At 41.8% G+C, this 21,697-nt stretch overlaps 1 protein-coding gene across 1 annotated transcript in view; it reads left to right on the top strand.

Moving 5' to 3' along the window:
* The window catches only part of SLC38A1 (solute carrier family 38 member 1), a 141,019-nt gene that overhangs the window by 63,108 nt on the left and 56,214 nt on the right, over positions 1–21,697 (top strand). Inside the window, exons 5-6 of the mRNA XM_029616920.1 lie at positions 15,615–15,688; positions 16,960–17,052. Coding sequence (XP_029472780.1) covers positions 15,615–15,688; positions 16,960–17,052 — 167 coding nt within the window. The remainder of the gene's footprint in view (positions 1–15,614; positions 15,689–16,959; positions 17,053–21,697) is intronic.

Here is a 21,697-nt window from a genome sequence, read left to right as displayed (position 1 = left end):
TTGGTCTGCTCAGGGATGTTCTTGTCAAATCAATTTCCTGGAGCTTTGGGCAATCAGGTACATGCTATGGGCTTTCAGAGATCAGCATTCAACAAAGTTGTCCTGATCCACATGGAGAACCAGGTATCCATGTGGTATGTCAAAAAGTAGGGAGACACGGGATCGTGCCCCTTGTGTCAGGAAGCGGTTCAGATCTAGTTGTGGGCCCTGTCCCTTGGGGTGGCGCTCAGAGCTATGTACCTGGCCAGAATGGAGAACCCCTCATTGGCCAAGACAGATCTAGTTTCCTCTCCTACAGGAATTGTCCATTTGGAAACCGATCACTCTGGGGACTTCCCCAGAACTCATCACGCAAGATCAGGGCAGGCTGCAGCACCCCAACCTCCAGGCCCTGTCGCTCACAGCCTGGATATTGACAAGTTAATTCTGCAGCATCTTGATCTTTCTGAGGATGTGTCTTGGGGCTTGGTGGCTTCTAGAAAGCCTTCAACTAGAAAGTCCTATGGTCTAAAGTGGAGGAGGTTTTCAGCGTGCTGTGAACAGAAGGCCCTAGATCCATTCTCTTGCCCCACACAAACTTCTTGATTATCTTCTACATTTTTCGGAGGCTGGCTTAAAAAAACAACTCTGTTGGAGTTCATCTAGGTGCAGTAGATGGTAAGCCCATCTCTGTACAGCCTATAGTTGTACATTTCATGAGGGGCCTGCTTCAATTGAAGCCACCCCTAAGGCCTCCTGCTGTGTCTTGAGACCTCAGTGTGGTTATAGCTCAGCTAATGAAAGTTCCCTTTGAGCCGCTGCGCTCCTGTGACCTGAAGTACTTGACCTGGAAGGTCATATTTTTGGTGGCGGTCATATTTTTGGTGGCAGTCACTTCAGCATGCAGGGTCAGCAAGCTCCAGGCGTTAGTGACTTATACACCTTACACTAACCTTTATCATGAAGGGAGGCTTTGCATACACACCTTAAGTTCCTGCCTAAGGTGGTGAAGGATTTCCATCTTAACCAGTCAAATCGTCCTTCCAATTTTCTTTCCTGGGCCCCAATTGCTGGAAGTAGGAGAGGAGAGGGTTAGACAGTGCTACGTTGGAAATGCATTTGTTTGTATAAAAGATAATTCCATGTTAAGAATGGCTTGTTCTGCTGTTAGCATGACTTGGGTTCATTGTAGAAAGGACATTATTATTAAAAAAAAAAAAAAAAAAAAAAAAAAAAGCATCTTGCTAGTCCTAGGATGTGCACCTGTCATTTCTGATCAGAAGTTTATTAAAAAAACATATTTAGCTGTGAGCAACATTTTTAGCCATTTTCAGAAAGAAATCAGTGTAGGTGAGTCACACAAAAATGCATTCAGTTCTGGCAAGACCAGGAAAATGAATAAAAATGTCTTTGTGATATTGTTGTCAACAGATACTTCACAGAAAGCTTAATGCTTTAGGATCACGTCATCAATGCATTTTTTTACCTTGAGGCACATACCGGCAAATCACTGATGAATCAGATCTTTATGTTTAGAGGTTAAACAGTGTCAGTACATGCTAATTCTACATTGCACTGTTGAAAATTGAGCTTGGGTGTACAGGGAGCCTCCAGCTGCTCTCTGGCTTTACTCTTAGAATATATGGGGTACGGAGTCTGAATGTTTAGTGAAGAGCAGAGGTACTGGCCAGACTACCCGATCAAGATACCAAGTATGCTCTTTCCGTGCTACAGTGTGCAATAGCGAAGACATACTCAACGCAAGTGGTGCACCCGGTTAAGTGAAGCCATTCCTTTGGCTCCCAGCAGCTCCCATGTTCAGAAATGAGACAAAGTACATCAGAAACTGGATTCATAGAGTTTTTATATTGACAGTGGTGTCACAAATGATATCACATTTCACGCCCTGCACTGTTTCCATACCATTGCATCTGATATATTTTGTGATACTCCTATCAATTTGATTGATCACAAAATCAGGCATCATTGGATACGGTTACTCACTGTAGACAAACTTTTCAGTTATTACCAGAAAAGAGTCGATGGTACACCTGGAACTGGTGTGCTTCCTACAAACTTTGATTATTCCAGGGTAGACTGTAACCAAGTATTTGCCTGAGGGGGATGGGTAAAGGAGCGGTGTGCCACCAAAAAGCAAGCACAGAGGATGAGGTTGTGCTACATCTCTTCCATCCCAGTGGTCTATGAGCCTCTGGCCTCCTTCCTCCCAGCAGCGAGCCTATGCCTTTAACGTGGTGAGTCTGCCTTAGTGTGGCTGAATGGGGGATGCCCAAATTCCCGATAGGCCAATACATCTCTTTGATGCCCCATGGCATTATAGGAGGCTGTTTGGGATGGAAGGCAGCTAGTGGCAGAGATTGTCCCATATCCATGTAAGCCATACCATGTTTAATTTTAAAAGGTTTTGAAAGCTAATTCACATGTAAAGATCTTTTAGAATCCTTTAGAATTTTCAGTCTATTTGTCTTTTTGCCCAACCCTGTTTGGGTGTGGCAGAGTTTCTCCACCCGGACATTGCAGCTGTATAAAAACAATGCAGTGCTTCTTTCTGTTTTGAGTCTGATATAATAAGGGCCCAGTTTTACCAACAGTTTGTGCACACCATTTTTATGTGTATAAACTGTACTCCTGATGCAACAAAGTTTTGTGTGTAAATCTGTACCCATGCCTTGTGCCCTCGCTTGGAAATCCCATACCAATGAAGGCATTAGGTATTACCACCTCATGCAGATAGGTGTGCCGGCTTAACTCGGGTTTTCTTACCACGGGAAATTTTACTCCTGGTCAGAGGTGGAGCAAAGTTTCTGGTGCTGGTTTTACACTATGGGCAAAAGCTGGAGTTCTGGTGCTGGGACCTATCCTTGGGATTTATACACAGAAAGCATGCATTGTGAATGAAAAATGGTTTTCTGCGCTGAAAGCATTTTTGTGCGCATAAAGCATATTTTATGCACACAAAACAGGCATAAATAAGATCTTGTATGCATAAAAGTCTGAGTGCACATTTGAACTTGGGTTTGTGTACATTTTTAACTCTCAATTTGCTTACTGCATCAGGAGTTACATTTTTTTTTACTGTGGGCATTGAGAAACCTTGTGCTAAATTTCAGTGCGCAGTTTACACCTAGCCAATGATAGGAAACATTGAAGCTTGGGCTGACTCTCCTTAAACCAATGAAAAGAAGTTATACTCAGGTGCCTCCTTCAGACGTCTGAGGCCCATAATATCATCTATGTATAGTTGCTTTTGGAAGATACCAAAAAGTTATCACAGGTTCTAAAATATCTCGTTTTTCCTGATACCAATATTGCAACAAACATTGTAATCCCGAGCAATGAAAAGGGCAGCTTTTGTCAATTTTAGGGACAAAACTCAGCATAATGAAATGTGCCCCTGTGAGCGAACAATGTTAGGAACACACAAAAACTATTTTTAGTAAAATAAACAAAATTTGACATTGAAGTGTCTCTTTTTCTCAACATTTGTAGAATGAGTGCTTTGAGCACTCTGGTTCTACCCACCCCATGCTGTAGGCTCTATGAGGAGCTCACCAACGGGCCAATACAGTAAAATCGCGGGAGAGCGGGCAAGCACCCACTCTCCTGTGCGCGCGATTCAGTATTTTAATTATTTTAATTAGGGCCGGTGGTAAAAAGAGGGGCTAGGGACACTAGCGCATCCCTAGTGCCTCTTTTTTGACTGAAGCGGCGGTTGTCAAAGGGTTTGACAGCCGACGCTCAATTTTGCTGGCGTCGGTTCTCGAGCCCACTGACAAAATTGAGCGTCCGGTTTTCGACCCGCCAGCCTATTTTACATTTTTTACTTTTTTAAACTTTCGGGACCTCCAACTTAATATCGCCATGATATTAAGTCGGAGGGTGCACAGAAAAGCAGTTTTTACTGCTTTTCTGTGCACTTTCCTGGTGCCGGCAGAAACTAGCGCCTACCTTTGGGTAGGCGCTAATTTCTGAAAGCAAAATGTGCGGCTTGGCTGCACATTTTACTTTCTGTATCGCGCAGGAATACCTAATAGCGCCCGCAACATGCATTTGCATGTTGCGGGCGCTATTAGGTTCGGGGGGTTGGATGCGCGTTTTGGACACGCTATTGCCCCTTACTGAATAAGGGGTAAAGCTAGCACGTCCAAAACGCGCGTCCAAATGCTGGCTAACAATGCGCTCTGTTGGAGTGCACTGTACTGTATCGGCCTGCAATAGATCTGAGGAGAATGTTAGAGAGCAGCTGAGAATGTAATACATACAGGAAGCCTTGCAATTGCTGGGGTGACATCAGCTCTCTCTATCCCCTCCCCCCTATAGCTTGGCCGTGGTTTGGGTTCAAGTCTTCTGTCTAACAAGACCAATCAGGTTCAGGTACATCCGGGAGGTGATGCCCTTGAGTTTCGGGGAGGGAAGGTCACTGCAGTGCCCCTGCTGGCAATAAAGTAGGGCTGAAAGTAGTCCTTGGGAAGAGAGGTCTCCTCTGGCCTTCAGCCAATGAGGAAATTAGTGTTGCTCAAGCATATTACTGGGGAGAAAGAGTACAAACCCGGGGTGTTGGAAAAATGTCTCATTATTACCAATAAATCGAGGGGAATTAGCAGCAACAGTGGTAGCAATGACAAAATGAGCAATACAACTTTCAAAGAAAAAAAATCATTCTCAGAAACCAAAAGGTTAGCCAAATAAACTAATATTTTACAATGCCAATCAGATTATAGCATATATGTATACAAAAATTTAGATATTTGCATGTACTTGGGATCTCAGAGAGAATTTGTAGACAGAGTAAGGTTCTGCTAATTATGTTTGCAAGAGCAGCACAAAAGGACTTACTGGAAATTTGGCCAAAATTGCTTCTTAGAGATTAGATAAATGGGAAGGACAGATGATTATTCTACATCCGACTTACTTGGTGATGATGACCGTGAAGATCCATTATCTTGTCTCATTTCTTATACATTTTCTGCAGCGTGTCTTTGATAGTTACAGTTGACGTCATCTATCTATCAAGGGTCATATTCGCTGTTCTCTCTAAGCGCACAAGAAATCCCAATATTACTGGCGCGTAATGCACAAATTTGAACTCAACTTATAAAAAGTTGCACAAACATTTTTTTGCACATGTAGCCTTTCAAAAATTAGAAGAAACATTAATTATATTGCATGGACAGGGTCACTGTGATTATACATTTGGAAGTTGGGCTTTACAAAGAGATTAGTGTCTGCAATTGTTTGGTAAAAAAGGGAAATAACAGGACAGCAGCAGTAACAGGACAGCAGCAATTAAGACAGTTTTCAGCATTTTCAGCAAACAAATTGGAGGACATGCAGGCAGTGTCATGAGCATTCCCAAGGAATCACATCCATGGTGAAGCACAAGGGGAAGTCCTGTTTTCACCCTGCATGGATGCACATGTGGTAATACTTGAAGAGCCGGTTTGCTCCGGAGTGGTATCCTTGAGGCCTCCTCTGATGCAGAGTGAAGTTACTGTGGCTGAGTCTCTGTACCTTGATGTTGCTCTTGACCCAGAGAAGCGAGCTGCCCCTGTTATCCCAACCCTGGTTGGGGGCTCCAGAGGGAACCTGAGACAGGCACCTAAACTCGGCAGGGATAGAGGCCTCCAGAGCTGCTGCAGTTTTTCATCCGGCGCAGCACTGCGAGTTTGTTGGGGACTGTTCCGTTTTTGGGGAAAGGACCTCAGTATTTCATTGATCTAGGACTTAACTGAGAGACTGGGCTAGTAAGCTCCCTACCTGTGCCTCTTGAAGGTGTATCTAAGGTCATTTGGAGTATGGAGAAATCTTTGTCTAGGCAAATTCAGGCTTTGTCGTTACAAATGAAAGCAAATGCCAATTCATGTTAAACTTAAGAGATGCAATCAATTATTTGGTTATAATCAACAGTGCTGGGAAGATTGAAGAAACTTGAGTATTCATTGGTCAAGGATAATTTGTTACTGAATAACAAGATGGAACGATTGGAAAATGAAATAAGGAGTCAAGAGTTTACATTTTTTTTTATTTTTCCCAAAGTATCATCTTTTCTTCTTTGTGGAATTGATAATTTGGAGAGATTTTAATGATCCCAGAAAATGCATGCCCCCCCCCCCCCCCCCCGACCGCAGTCTCCAAGGCCTGCTTTGTCAATCTAGAGCTGGATCTACTCCAGCAGTTCCTCAGCCTTCTTTAGATCTCTTGGCTCTTTCTAAGGCCTTGGACCAGGAAGGTATGGAAGTAGCTGAATTTGCTACACTTATTGTAAAGTTTGTTTTAGAGCCAGATAAAGATTGGGTCCTTAATCTTTTTCTTTTTTCATTATAAAGATGTTTCCTTTTTAAATTCTATGTGCCAAATTTTCCCCAGTGTGGCATGTAGTACTCAGAACAGGAAGCAATTTCTGTTGATGTAACCTCAGGTTTTGCAGTTGGAAACAACCTTTTTGTTAATCTATCCATGTAAATGTATTATTAAGCATCAGGCTTTGAAGTATGATTTGTTTTTCTTTTGATCTTCCACAACTTTCAGCATTTCAGTCTTCTAAACTGAGTTTTGGCATGGACCTTCCTATGACATCCTCCTCTATTCGGTAACTTGATAGAAAATCTTGCTTTATTTTGTTTTTAGGCTGTTTTCCTGCATACCCTCTTGTATTCTTGGTTTTCTTTTTCTTCTTTTGATTGTTGTCAATATTATTATAAACAACTCTCCCCTTTATTGTGGACTGTTATGAGTATCATATGAATTTTTTTTTCTTATGATTGTCAGATGTCTCATTTTCAAGTGTATTTTTGTGATGCTCTTCTTAAAATTATAAATAAATGGTAAAAAAAATAAAACATACTGTTACTGAATATCGTATAAGCCAAAGATTTATAAACTGTAGGTCAAAAAATGTTGGTAAAACGCATAGACTGTTGCTTACTTATTGCCATTGGTATTGGTTCTAATTTAAAAAAAATTGTAATTTTTTCAAAGTAGATATAAAAGCTGTCTTTCCTTCTAATTATACATCTGTTGTACTCTGTTTTTCATTTTGCTTTTTATAGTGTGTTGTAGCTTACTGAAAGCTATAGAACTAAGTAATACAATACACTCAATTTCCTATGACATGAGTCATTTCACTTTATTCAGTTTTTCCATCTGAAAGAGCAAATATTACACAGGTTGAGGAGTTGTGAAATGAAACTGATGAATTACTGATGATGGAATAATTTTCATTAACAGGACTGGCTCAGCAGAGTTACACAGCTATAGAATGAGTTATAGGGCATTTGCTCCCGGCCTACATTGTCTAAGGGAGTGGTAACTAAAGTTTAGTCTGTCTACTAAAAAAAACTGTGTAAAACTGGAGAAAAACGAATTTATTTATTTATTTATTTAAAAGTATTTATATACCATTTTTCAAAACAAGGTTTTTTGTCAAAACGGTTGACAAAGTTAAAATAAAAGATAAAATTAAAATAAAATGGAATTAAAATAAAATTAAAAATACAAAAACTGGTATATACCTAAAAGGTAATAGTATTAACAAAAATCTAATTAATAATGGAGCCGGGCCATAATTCATTTTATAATCATGGGAAAGAAAAGGGTAAGGGGGGAATTTGAAATGAAGAAAAGAAATAAAAATAAACCTGTGGAAACAGGGGAGGGGATGCTAGGTTGTAGAGTGTTGTTGGTTAGAGGCAGAGTGGTGAGGAGGGATGTTGAATGCTATTTGAAATAGATATGTTTTACATTTTTCATACAAATCCTTCCTTCCTTGCAAATTCTACTAAATGCCTCTCTAAAAATTAAGAATTTCATTTTAATTATGATGGAGAAAAAAGTGGCTTTTCAAAAATTAGGCAGCTTATTTTGTTTTGCCTAACATTTAGGTTGGCATTGGACTGAATTCAGTTTCTAGAGTTTGAGTAAGGTTATTCATGCATTGTGCTTTAGTAGTACAAGGCCACTGCTAGTAAGCAAGACAGGGAAGAGCCTGTTAATCCTCTGTCCCCTATGGGTGGACTGGTGGCAGCTCGGAATCTCCATGCCAAGTCCTTCTCTGGTCCTCTCAGGTCATTCTGGAGTCACGTCACGTTGCTTGTTAAGACTTCTCAGTAACAGACCAAATTTGCCTCTGGTAAGGACTGACACACTGTAGAACGTGTCTGAAAAACACACTGCTGAAAACAGATGTAGACACTGTGAGTTTTTCTCAGAGTGGAAGGTTTCAGAGGTGTATACCCTTAAAAAGCCACATTCCTGCTGTGCCACTGGATCTTGGAGCAGTGGGGCCTCAGTTCCTTGCTTGCCTTTTTCTTCTCTACACCCCATGGGTAAAGGCAGTATTTGAAATGAGTTATCTCCTTAGAACAGACAGGTCTTTCTCAGGCTATGCTCAGTGCAGTCCTCATTCTGTGTTCTTCCAAATGAATCCAAAATATATTCTGTTTGGGTTTCAAACACATTTCAGTCCATACATGTCAAACTTGGAATGCATTGTAAATTAATTTGAGGACGATATCGGTATTTTATTTTGATAGTGATTTAATGCCCAGGGTGCTGCAAAACAAATAACTTACAGGTAAAATGAATCATTTCCCCAAAGAGCTTATTATCTAAGGGAATATCTCTGAGGAAATGGGAGATCATGAAACTTGTTCAAGGTCATAACGATTGACTCTGCAAGAATTCCCATATTATTCTGACCACCAGACCGATTCTCCTCCAGCTGAGGTGTGCAGTTTCATTTTACGTAGTCATATAGTAACAGAGTATATGATGGCAGATAAAGACACCTCACATCTTACCATCAAGCTTTGTAATAATCTAAACAGCTACTAAAATTTGTGAAGTTTTCTTCCCTTCTCTATCCCAACCAATTTCTAGTATATTGTGACTCATCTATAATTCCAAGAAAACTTTCCTTAACCCCCTGGGAGGCCTGAGGCTGAGCCTATGACAGCTCTAGCAGGTTTTAACAGCCTGCAGGTGACGTCAGCAATGATGACAGTGGGTGGAGTCCTCAGCGTCACATGAGATGAAGTGTGAGCCAGTGTCCAGAAGCTTCACTTTGGACACAGTAATGTCAGAGCAGCCCAGAATAGCTACCAAAAGCAGGGGCAGCCTCTCACGAACAATGTAAATCAACAACAAGCAATGGCGACTCTAGCAGGCTTTAACGGCCTATAGGTGAAGTTAACAATGATGTCAATGGGCGATTACTTTGTAGATCTTCTTCAATGTATTATTAATTCTTCTCTCCAGACAGGTATTTTTCCTGTTAATTTGAAACATACAGTGATTCAGCAACTGTTGAAAAATCAAATTTAGGCTCTGAGGTTCATATTCAAAAGTATTTAGCCAGATAACTAAGCAGTTATCTGGCTATATGAAAATTCAGCTACTTATCTGGCTAAATTGTAGCTGGATAACTATTTAGCCAGCTAGAATTTGGCTGGATAAGTCGGAGCATTCTGGGGCAATCCAGAGGTGTTTTAGTGACGAACTGAGTTAGCCAGATAACTTATCTGGCTAAATCTGGTGCCCATTCACCTGTCTTATAGTTAGCTGGATAAACATATCTGGCTAACTTTAGGATACCCAGGTATATTCAGAAGTACAGCCATGCTGCCAAATATAGAGTACTAGTTTGCCTGATAAGTTTATCTGGCTAATTAACAGAGTCACCCAATGGCTGAACTTGGACCTCATAGTTACTGAATAACTATCATCCAGTATCTAATTTGTTGTTTCTAAGTAAGTTTGTAAAGCAGGCACGTCTTGCTCAACTGTCCACTATTCTGTATGAGTAAGCTTTTATAGAAATAGCCCACACTGGGTTTGGGAAGCATTTTAGTACTGAAATCTCTGTTGTCTTTGAGGAATGATCTATGTAGACATTTGAATGGGAGAATATATTTGATAATGGTTCTTCTTGACCTGTTTGCTGCCTTTGTTATTGTGGACCATGACATCTTTTTCAGTTGGCTGATCTTTGATATCGAAGGTACAATGTTGTTTTCTTCTCATCTTTCTAATCTTACTGTGATAATGAAGGTGGGGGATTCTTTGTCCTATCCATCAGGCCGATACAGTAAGGAGCGGTAGGAAGAGCTGCATTAGTGCCGGGCGCACCCACGTTTGCCGCACGCACAGTCCGGCCCACCTACCGCTCGATACTGTATTAAAATCGCATGCAAATTCAAGCCGCATCCAACGCGCGTCCATGAAGCGCAATCCATTTTACTGTATAGGCGCTTTATACAGCGCCTATACAGTATCCTGGGTGCGCTGGTACCTGTCATTTCAAATGTCATTTCAAATGACATTTGAAATGACAGGCACCAGGAAGTGGATCCCAACTTTAACCAAAGAAAACCTAAAAACCTAAAATCCCCTCCTCCCGAAGCGACGGGACATGTAAAATATGTAAAACCTAAAATCCCCTCCTCCTGAAGCGACTCGACATGTAAAATATGTGAATAACTGTAACAAACTTACTTTTTGTTTCTTTTTCAGCCCTTTCAGCTTTCTCTGTCGTCCTCCGGAGGGGGCAGCCGGTGGGGGCAGCCGGCGGCGAAAGCGGCTTCCAGCGGCCCCCGCCGGCGAAGACGGACGAACGCACGCCCGTAGTGCACGGGCGCTCAAGCCAGTAAAAGCACATGGACGGGCTTGCGTGACGTACGCCATGACGTCACGCACGCGCATTCATATGCTTTCATTGGCTTGAGCGCCCGTCAATTTGGGCACTCTAGCCAGCGAAGCGCATGATGTCACGGCATACGCTTCACTGGCTTGATTTGATTTGAATAACTGGAAGCCGCTATCGCCGGCGGCGATAGCGGCTTCCAGCGGCCCCTGCCGGCGAAGACGGACGAATGCACGCCCGTACTGCACGGGCGTTCAAGCCAGCGAAAGCACATGAACGGGCGTGCGTGACGTCACGGCGTACGTCACGCACGCCCGACCATGTGCTTTCGCTGGCTTGAACGCCCGTGCAGTACGGGCGTGCATTCGTCCGTCTTCGCCGGCAGGGGCCGCTGGAAGCCGCTATCGCCGCCGGCTGCCCCCTCCGGAGGACGGCAGAGAAGGCTGAAAGGGCTGAAAAAGAAACAAAAAGTAAGTTTGTTACAGTTATTCACATATTGTTACAGTTATTCAAATCAAATCAAACCAACTGCAAGTACTACTAGTCTACGCGCCCCCAGGAGTATTAGATACAGATGCCTCCCCTCTTATAGAATCCGTGGTGAAACACGTCAACACTGACTCACCCACCATAATCATGGGAGATTTCAACTTCCACTTTGAGGCTTCTTCCCACTCATCCAACTGTGACGCCCTCCTCACAGCCCTCAGTGCAATGGGATTCACTCAGATTGTAAACAAACCAACACACAAAGCAGGACATACCCTGGACCTTATTTTTATCAACTCTAACTTCTCCAACTCCACGGAACCTGTGTGTACCCCTATCCCCTGGTCAGATCACTTTCTGATAACAACCACCCTCACTACAAAAAAACAGTCTCCCCCCCCACAGCACCTTTCCTCCTTTCAATTCAGGAAACCCTGTGCTTCTGAGACCCTCAGTGAACACCTCTCCAAGGAACTCTCTAATTTAGATCTGGCCAATCCTAACACTGCAGTGCTATCATGGCACAAGATCACTGAAGAGGTAGCAAATAAACTCTGCCCAACAATCACGAAACTAAGCAACACGACAAAAAAAGGAAATCAACCTTGGTTCTCCAGCGAACTCAAACGGATAAAACAAGAATTACGCCACAAAGAAAATAAATGGCGCAAAGCACCTTCCACCACTACACTACTGTCATACAAAGGAACTCTACATTTCTACAGGACTTCAATTCTAAAAGCAAAAAGAGAATACTTCGGTAATAAAATCCATGATCTCCAATTTGATGCAAAAACCCTCTTTGCATATGTCTCTCAATTAACAAAGTCTCTACCACCATCAATTCCTGACGAACAAGCTCAAACCAAAGCAAATGAGTTAGCCCTATTCTTTCAGCAGAAGATTTCAAATACACTTGCTCTCCTTCCAACCAAGACTGACTACACCACCTCATTCGATAACACCTACATTCTTAAGGGAATCAAATTCGACAAATTCGAATTAACATCGACCAAAGAGATCGAATCCATTCTCAAAAGGCAAAAACCATCTAGCCACCCATCGGACAACATACCTTCCAAGCTACTGCTACTTATCCCAAATATAATCTCTGGTCCCTTAACCAAAATCATAAACTGCTGCTTAACTCAAGGATTCTACCCAGATAGTCTAAAAACGCTTCCCTGAAACCACTCCTCAAGAAACATAACCTAGACCCTGGTGTTCTGGCTAATTTCCGCCCTATCTCGAATCTACCATTTTTAGCCAAACTCACTGAGAAATTGGTCAACACCCAGCTTTCTGATTATCTAGAAGATCACAACTTACTTTTCCCTTCCCAATATGGGTTCCGCAAATCTCGCAGCACTGAAACCCTACTCATATCTCTAACAGACCATATTATTATGGGGCTAGACAAAGGACACTCCTTTCTCCTAATCCTTCTAGACATCTCGGCGGCTTTTGACACCGTCAACCACCTCATCCTCTTGAATCGCCTTTCAGACATAGGCATCTCGGGAACAGTCCACAGTTGGTTCAAGTCGTTCCTCAGTAACAGGAGTTTTAAAGTCAAAATCAACAATAAGGAATCACCATCTACAAATTCCGCTCTTGGCGTACCACAAGGTTCATCCCTATCACCTACCCTTTTCAATATCTACCTCCTTCCCCTTTGCCAACTGTTAACTAGTCTTAACCTCATTCACTACATCTACGCGGACGATGTTCAGATTTTGATTCCCATAACAGAATCTATTAACAAATCCCTCGCACTCTGGAACAACAGCTTACAAGCCATCACTAATCTCCTCAACAGTCTAAATCTGGTCATCAATGCATCTAAGACTGAACTCCTATTCATTTCCTCCAACCAAGAAAACCTCTCATCTCAGATTCATCACAAACACCTTCTCACCCACTCTCATGTGAGAGACCTTGGAGTAATTATAGACAACCGTCTTAACCTAAAGAATATGATCAAAACCACAACTAAAGAGTGCTTCTACAGACTTCAGGTGTTAAAAAGACTCAAACCTCTCCTATATTTTCATGACTTTAGGACTGTTCTCCAATCTCTAATATTTGCCAAAATTGACTACTGCAGCGCTCTCCTCACCGGCCTACCAAGCTCTACAACCAAGCCCTTACAGATGATACAGAACGCTGCAGCAAGAATTTTGACAAGCACCAACCAGAGAGACCATATTACGCCCATCCTCCGTAATCTACACTGGTTACCAGTCAGTTACAGGGCTCTACACAAATCGCTAACTCTAATCCACAAATCAATTCATAACCTCCTCCATCTCGACCTCGAATTCCCACTCAAACTCCACACTTCCAACAGACCAATGAGGGAAACCTACAAAGGAACTCTACAAGCCCCGCCATCTAAAGCCACACGACTCATCTCTACCAGGGACCGAGCTTTTTCTACAGCAGGTCCATCCATCTGGAACAACCTCCCCTCAGAACTCAGAATGGAACCGTGCCTAACTACATTTAAAAAAAAACTCAAAACTTGGCTCTTCTTACAAGCCTTCCCTGATCCATCAAACTTTCACTAGATAACTACTCAGCTTTTGAATATGGAACTTCGCCCCGCCAATATTCACCTCATTTACTAGTTTGGACATATCACAATGTACTTAATTTAATACCTTCTTAAGGCTTCTCTTTTTCCAGCTGAACCAGCTTCCAAGTTCAAGGTCCTTGTTATTATGTAACTTTTTGCTTCTCTGCTCTTGTCTCTTACCACAAAATTTGCTCCTTATGTTATGTTACGTTATACTGATCTACCCCTGTTTGATGTAAACCGACCTGATATGGTATTCAACCTTGAAGGTCGGTATAGAAAAATGTTAAATAAATAAATAAATAATATTTTACATGTCGAGTCGCTTCAGGAGGAGGGGATTTTAGGTTTTACATATTTTACATGTCCCGTCGCTTCGGGAGGAGGGGATTTTAGGTTTTTAGGTTTTCTTTTGGGGGAAAGTTTGCCGTCTACCCTTACCCTTGCCTCTAATGCAGGGGTAGGCGGTAAATTAGCAGGTTAAACGCGCGGCTAAACTGCAGGTTAAAAAGGCGATAGTCGGGGCGCGCGTTACTGTATGGGGGGAAATAGCTAATCTGATCGTTTACATCTCATATACATGCCATGGGCGGAAAGGGGTACCCGTTGATTTAAAGAAGCGGTAAGGATGGGTTAAAAGGGATAGTGAATCGCGGGTTGGGCTAACGCAGCCAAATTGTGAGTAGAAAGCGGGTTAGAAGCAGGGTAACCGCGGCCACACTTTACTGTATCGGCCTGCATGTTAGGTAAAATTCAATGTTCCGCAGAGGTCGGTATTTTCAGTTATTCTGTTAATGCCTCTGGTCAGCCATGGGGGAGTGTTAGTTTGAAATTTCTCTCCTACACAGATAACTTTCACCTCTACAGTGAATAGGGTCATTGCATTCACAGCAATTGATAATGTACAGCTAGCTATCTGTTTACCACTGAATAGTTAACAATAAATAAACTGAAAGATAATCCACTGAAAATATAGCTATTAGGTGTCAGAAACCCTATTCCGTTTGCTGTTCTGTGTCTTACTTTAGGAGTTAAATTATCCTTAAAAACTGAGATTCAAATTTTGGGGGTCATTTTGGTCTCTGATCTTGCTTTTTAGTTCCATGTTTCCTGTGTTATGAAGTCACGTTTTGCTCAGCTCTGTATTATTTGTAATTTTGTGTCCTTATGTTTCTAATGAAAATCTGTCTTCTGTGACACATGCATTACATTTGAATGACCTGGATTATTGTAATTCTTTGTATACAGATCTTAATTCTCTGCTTTCTATAGACTATAAATAGTGTAAAATATGGCTGCCCGGAATCTTTGCAACTTGAGCCTTTTTTGCTCATATTTCTCCAACATTGCATACTCTCCATTGATTGCCTATTCCTTTTAGAATTTAGTTTAAAAAATGTCCCTTCTTTTCTCATATCTCAATATGTCAGATCGATTGATTTGCTATGCTCCAAAAAAGAAATTTACGCTCTTTATAGGAGGTATTGTTAGAGCATCCTGTAGTTAAAGTTGTTGATCGACACTAAGAAGAAAGCCTTTTCCTGTATAATAGGTCCTTCTCTTTGGAACCTCTTACCTAGTGATGTACGCTTTACTGATGATTACTTGATGTTTTGTAAGGCTTGTGAGGCCTCATCATTTATCTTGGCTTTTGGCTGAAATTTTTGCCGATACTTGTTTTTAGGTATTGTTATTTATATGTTGATTTATGAGATTTCCATGATTTGTCTATATTGTACGATTATATATTTTAGGTCTATTATTATTTTGTTTTGATGTTGCATGTTTTTTGTTTTAACTGCTTGTATTTGTGTTATGTTTTTGTACTTGCCCAGAGCCCTTCTTGGAGGAACTGTCTTATAAATGAAATACATACATATATAAATAAGATGTGTTTTCTTTTTTTAGGATTCTTTTGATTTCAGTGACGCTTCTCTCTATTTATTCAATAAATCTCCTACTGACATGCTCAAAAGTGACAGGTAAATTTCAGAAATTGTTTCATTTTTTTGGGGTGATGAGGTGAGAGGGTTGGTTAAAAGGCTAGATATTTGGAAATTAGACCAATGACAGAGAGAAAACATAATAAAGATATTTTAAGAAACAAGTATTCAGTGATTCCTTGTTATTACCCAGAACAGTAGCCTGAGGACCTTGTATAACCAGATTGTCTTTGCATGCTGGGACCTGGAGTTTTTGTTTGTGGAGGAATCTGATCTCTTATTCTTTTCCTCCTGAAAATCTTAGCATTGTATTCGACACTGACAGAATTACATAACTGTTCACCAGCAAATAAAACTTAATTGTTTCTGGTTCATAAAGGTGTCATCTACGTGAAAACATATGGAAAGTTTATGGGTAGAATGGCCTGGGGGAAGAACTAAAATCTTTGTTCCAAAGAAAAAGTACATTGCCTTTAAAAGCTTACAAGATTGGGTGTAACATAAATGATTAATTTTTGCATTGGTCTTGCTAACAATACATACCCCTAGCACCCATATAAACAAATACTCACTCTGTTTAAGAATCCTGCAACTTTCACTGCAGACTGCAGATCTTTTCAACAATTAAAAGAATATCTTGTGATCTTTTTGCACGCTTGTGCTAGTAATGAGACCATAATTTAAACGAATTGCCAAGACTAAGTGACATATCTTATGAAAAGTGAAAAATCCAGCTCTGGTATTTGTTTGGCATTAGCCAATCATTTGTTCTTTGAAGAAACCTGAAGTAATTTATAGTTCTTGGCTTATGACAGCAATAAGAACATGATCTGTTCATGCTGTTTAGAAATATGTTTTAAATAAGCAATCTGGGCAGTGCATCCCCCCATCAAATACAAGTTCTGAAAACTATGCTATTACATTAGCTAATCTGATTGGCCTTTACATTTAGTTAGCCTCTCACCATTGAATCCTGTCCGGAATTTAATCATATATATGTGTCTGTTGAGTATGAACTAAGCTGTCAAAGTATCATTGTTGTGACCTTCACAAACAGGATGCTTCATGTGTTTAAACAGTATACATCCTAATACCTAGTTATGAAATAATTGGCAGTCACCTTAGAAAATATACATTTGCAAAACTCTTTTTGGAAGCTTGTGAATTTAAATTAGAGTATGATCTTGGCTTACTGCAATAAATGTAGCAATCAGAAGCATATAAACAGTGTTAATGAATAAAGATGAACTTCACTATGTTTCTGTTTATTTATTCCTGGCTTGTTGTTTTTCTTCTGACCCATTTTTTAGGATGCATGATATATGAAAAACTGGGTGAACAGGCCTTCGATACCCCAGGAAAGCTGCTAGTTTTTGGATCTACTTCTCTCCAGAATACTGGAGGTAACAAAGCTCTTTTATAAAAGCCAAGAACAAGCTAGTTTCTGAGAGGGCAAGCAAGATGGTAATCCTTACACATGGGTGACATCAGATGGAGCCTGGCACCGAAAACTTATGTCAAAGTTTCTAGAACTTTGACTAAGCCTCATTGAACATGCTCAGCATACAGTATACTATGAGTCCACATGGGGTTCCCTTCAGTCTCTCTTCTGCGAAGCCAGTTGTTTCGCAATCAAGTGAGAACCTCCGTTTTTCTGACTTTTGGCCTACTTGGCTTGTTTTTGTAAAACTTTGTTTTCACAAGAATTTTCTTTGCTGCCTTGCGCGGTCGACTTGGAGTCCTCTCTGTTTTCCCTTTAGCATCCTAGATAGGGTTTTCAGCGGTTATCGGTAAGTTTAATTTCACGGTGGTGCATTCGGTGCTTGCTGTCCATAGACTTCAACATTATGTCCCTTTTATTTCATGACGATAAGTCTATCTTGGGATTTAAGCAATGCCTCCAGTGCATGAGGACCATGTCTATCACAGACCCCCATGATAGATGTGTCCTCTTTCTTGGGGAGTTGCATGACGTCTGGGGTTTGCAGCAGGTGCACAGAGATAACCCGTAAGATCCGGCTTGATAGGATGGAGTGCCTCTTCGGGCTAGAGAAGACCGAGACATCGGCATCGGAGGCATTTTGCATCGAAGAACCTCTGAGCCACACATATAGACACAGAACCATCGACATCGGTGGGGCCGTCAACTGGAAGGGACACCAGAGACTGGTTTTCAGTGGGCTCCTCCAGGTCAAGGATGTCTGGTTCCTTGTCTTTGACCTCAGCACCGGGGAAGGACCATGTCAAGCATCGAAGGAAGCCGAAGAAGCATCTGTATCAGTCTCCGATGATGCACAGTGCATGGCACGGGGATGCACAGCTTTGGCTGTAATGCCCCCAAAGTGACCCCTACGACAAGGAGAAACCAGTCCTCCTCCAGTGCTGGGGGTGCACCACAGACTCCAATGGTCCTGATGCCAGCCACTGATCCTCTTGGTTCCGAAGAGGTTCTGATCATACCTCCTCCATCCCAGCCTGTCTTGGCATCAGTAATGTTCGAGGAGGAACTGGAGAGGTATGTGCAGCTGGCTATCAAGAAGATTATGTGGACATCATTGCCATGGCACCAATGGCTCCGGCAATGTCTCTCCTTGAGCCGCTACTAGAATTTCTGCACGTGCTCAGACATATTACTGACCCAGCCGGTGTCAGTTCCCAGGATGGCATCAATGACCTGCAGGGCATTGCCACCTCCCCCTGTTGTGCTATTTAAATGTTACAAGGACCAATTACCAATCTTCATTTATGAGCGAGGCTGCAAGTGTGTGTTTTCCCCCCAAAACGGACCTGACTCCATCAACAGTCTTCTATCACGTCTTCAACTCTCCTTTCATCCTACCGGAGGTAAGTTATGGCTATGAGATTCAGTCTCTTTCATCACTCTCTTGCAGCCTCTCTCTGAGGTAATGTATGTAGAACCACAACAGGGTGGTCCTACATACATTACCTAAGTTCCTGCCTAAATTGGTGACAGACTTCCATCTCAACCAGTCCATCATCCTGCCAAGGATTTTTCCCAGGCCCCATTCGCACCAAGGCTAATAAGTACTAAGTTCTGAATAGTTTGGATCAGCGGTTCTCAACCAGTGTGTCGCCAAGAACACACAGATGTGTCGCCACACTTCCCGGTCCCCCACTGACCCAGCTGCTCCCCCTACCCAAGCGAAATAGGTCCTCCGCTCGGGCTTAAAATTCTGATAGCCCGGGCGAAATGCAGCAGGACAGCTGGAGTCAGCGGCACCGGCATGGTATCTTCTTCCCAACACCCCCCCTCCCCCCCGCGGCCCAGAAGAGGAAGTGGTGAGCAGCGGGTGCGTGCACAGGAAGAAGAGACCATGCTAGTGCGGGCAGCGTTGGTCCAAAGAAGAGAAGAGAGGCTCAGCCTGAGGAATGAGCTGCGCAGCTCGGAGTAAAATGAGGAACAAGGTCAACCCCCCGCGGCCGATGGGACTCCTTTCTCCTCGAGGGCTGAAAATGAAGGAGGTTGCTGCTGCCTTTAGGGTTGGGAGGAGGCTGCTGCTGCCACTAGTTCCGGGGGGGGGGGGGGGGGAGTGAGTGAATGAGCAAGCATATGTGTTTGAGATCCTGTGTGAGTGTGAGTGAGATAGCATGTATGTGAATGATTGAGAGCCTGTATATGTGAAAGAGAGTATGTGTGTGATTGAGAGCCTGTGAGAGAGAGAGCATGAATAAGTAAGTGTATGATTGAGAACCTGTATGTGTAAGTTTGTGATTGAAAACCTGTTTATGTGAAAGAGTATGTGTGTGCGACTGAGATCCTTTGTATGTGAGAGAGATCATGTGTATGCATGATTAAGAGCCTGTGTATATAAGTGAGAGAGCATGTGTGTCTGTGTGTGATTGAGAGCTGGTTTAGGTAAAGGGAGCATGTGAGTATATGATTGAGAGCCTGTGTGTAAATGAGAGAAAGAGAGCATGTTTGTAAGCATGTGAATGAGAGTCTGTATGTGAGAGAAAAAGGCAGCATGTATGTGTGTGATTGAAAGCCTGTGTGTGTAAGCATGAAAAGATAGACAGCATGTGTGTAAATGTGTAATTAAGAGCCTATATAAGTGAGAGAGAAAAAGCATGTGTATATGTGAGTGATTGAGAGCCAGTGTGAGAGAGAGAGGAGAAAGTTGCAAGCAAACTATCCCTCCTGCTAATTCAAAACAATCTCAGGACACCTGGATATCAAACGTTTCCAGGTGTGCAGAGCAAAAAATGTTTTGTATCATTTTTCATTACTGGGTCTTTGTGTCTGCTATTTTGAAATATTTTATTGGTATCTAGAAATTTTTGATACAAGTTTTTAATTATTGGATATTCCATTCATCAGCTGTTTTGAAATAATCAGTTCTTTTTGTTAGTATAGTTTTACTGCTACTGATTTTATATTTCTTGATTTGTTTTATAAGGATGGATGATGTTTCTTTTTTTCCTTTGTTACACTGCATACAGAGACCCTGGCTTGTTGCAGTTTCCAATTCAGTTTTTGTCTGCATGCTTCTAGTTATGCATTTTGGTCTCTGTATTCTTTGTTAGGTGAGGGTCAGCACATGTGATTCAGGTGAGGTTTTCTGCTGGCGTGTAGTTTCTATGTAGTGCTCTATCGCAACCTGATTGGTCAGTTTTCCTAATAGGAGATGTATTGGTGTCTTATGGCCTGGTGTAATATTTTCAGTATTGCCTTAAGTATTGTTTAAGTGCTGGAAATTGGTGCTGTTTTGGTGTGGGATGTTACTTATTTATGCAATTTCTGTTCAGACAGAATACGTATATTTTCCTTGTGTTATTCTTAACAAGAAAAATAATACTGGCATATTTTTCTTAACAAGAAAAATATTTTTCTTAACAAGAAAAATAATGGCGTAAAGCACCATCACCGACCTCCCTCTCGGCTTACAAACTCGCCCTCCACCTATACAAGAGCGCTACATTAAAAACAAAAAGGGACTTCTACGCGCACAAAATCCATCACCTCATCTTTGATTCAAAAGCCCTTTTTACTTATGTGTCGAATTTAACCCAAATTAACCCACCGGACATTCCACTCAACCAAGCGCACGAAAAAGCAGAGGAGTTGGCCATCTTCTTCAGTAACAAAATATCCAACCTCCAATCACAGCTGAAACCTAATACCTTAACTCCATTCAGCGCATACCTCCATCCCTGCAAAGGCATCTCTATACAAGCCTTCGAACCCATCGCAACTTCTGAGACCAAATTAGTATTGAAGAGAATGAAACCCTCCTCCCACCCATTTGACCATATCCCTTCCAAACTACTGCTGCTAATACCAGATACCATCTCTAAAGCACTGACGGACATTATCAATTGTTCCTTAGTCCAAGGAATCTATCCAGACGACCTGAAAATTGCCTCCATCAAACCTCTCTTAAAAAAACCTAATTTAAATCCCAAAGATCCTTCCAACTTTTGCCCAATCTCCAACCTACCTTTCATAGCCAAGGTAATGGAAAAATTAGTTAACGCCAGATTGTCAGACTACCTCGAAGACCACAATATACTTTTCTCCACTCAGTATGGCTTCCGAAAATCTTTAAGTACCGAATCACTTCTCATATCCCTAACAGACTACCTCATCATGGGCCTCGATAAAGGTCAGGCCTACCTACTGATACTCCTCGACATATCGGCCGCCTTTGATACTGTTAATCACTCCCTCCTCCTAAATCAACTAGCGAACATCGTAATAACAGGCTCTGCGCTTGCCTGGTTCAAATCATTCTTGGGAAACAGAGGATACAAAGTCAAAATACATAACAAAGAATCTCAGTTTTATCCTTCCACGCTAGGAGTTCCGCTGGGCTCCTCCCTTTCTCCCACGCTCTTTAACATTTACCTCCTCCCCCTATGTCAACTATTAACCAAACTGAACCTCAAATACTTTCTATACGCGGATGATGTCCAGATCGTCATCCCTATCAAAGAATCCCTCACAAAAACTATTAAAATCTGGGAAAATTGCCTTCAAAAAATTGACAACCTCCTCTCCATTCTAAATCTAATCCTAAATTCTTCAAA

The sequence above is a fragment of the Rhinatrema bivittatum genome, chromosome 9, assembly GCF_901001135.1.
Source record: "Rhinatrema bivittatum chromosome 9, aRhiBiv1.1, whole genome shotgun sequence".
Lineage (NCBI taxonomy): Eukaryota > Metazoa > Chordata > Amphibia > Gymnophiona > Rhinatrematidae > Rhinatrema > Rhinatrema bivittatum.
Note: the sequence above shows the minus strand (reverse complement) of the source record. Positions and strands in the feature narration are given on the sequence as shown.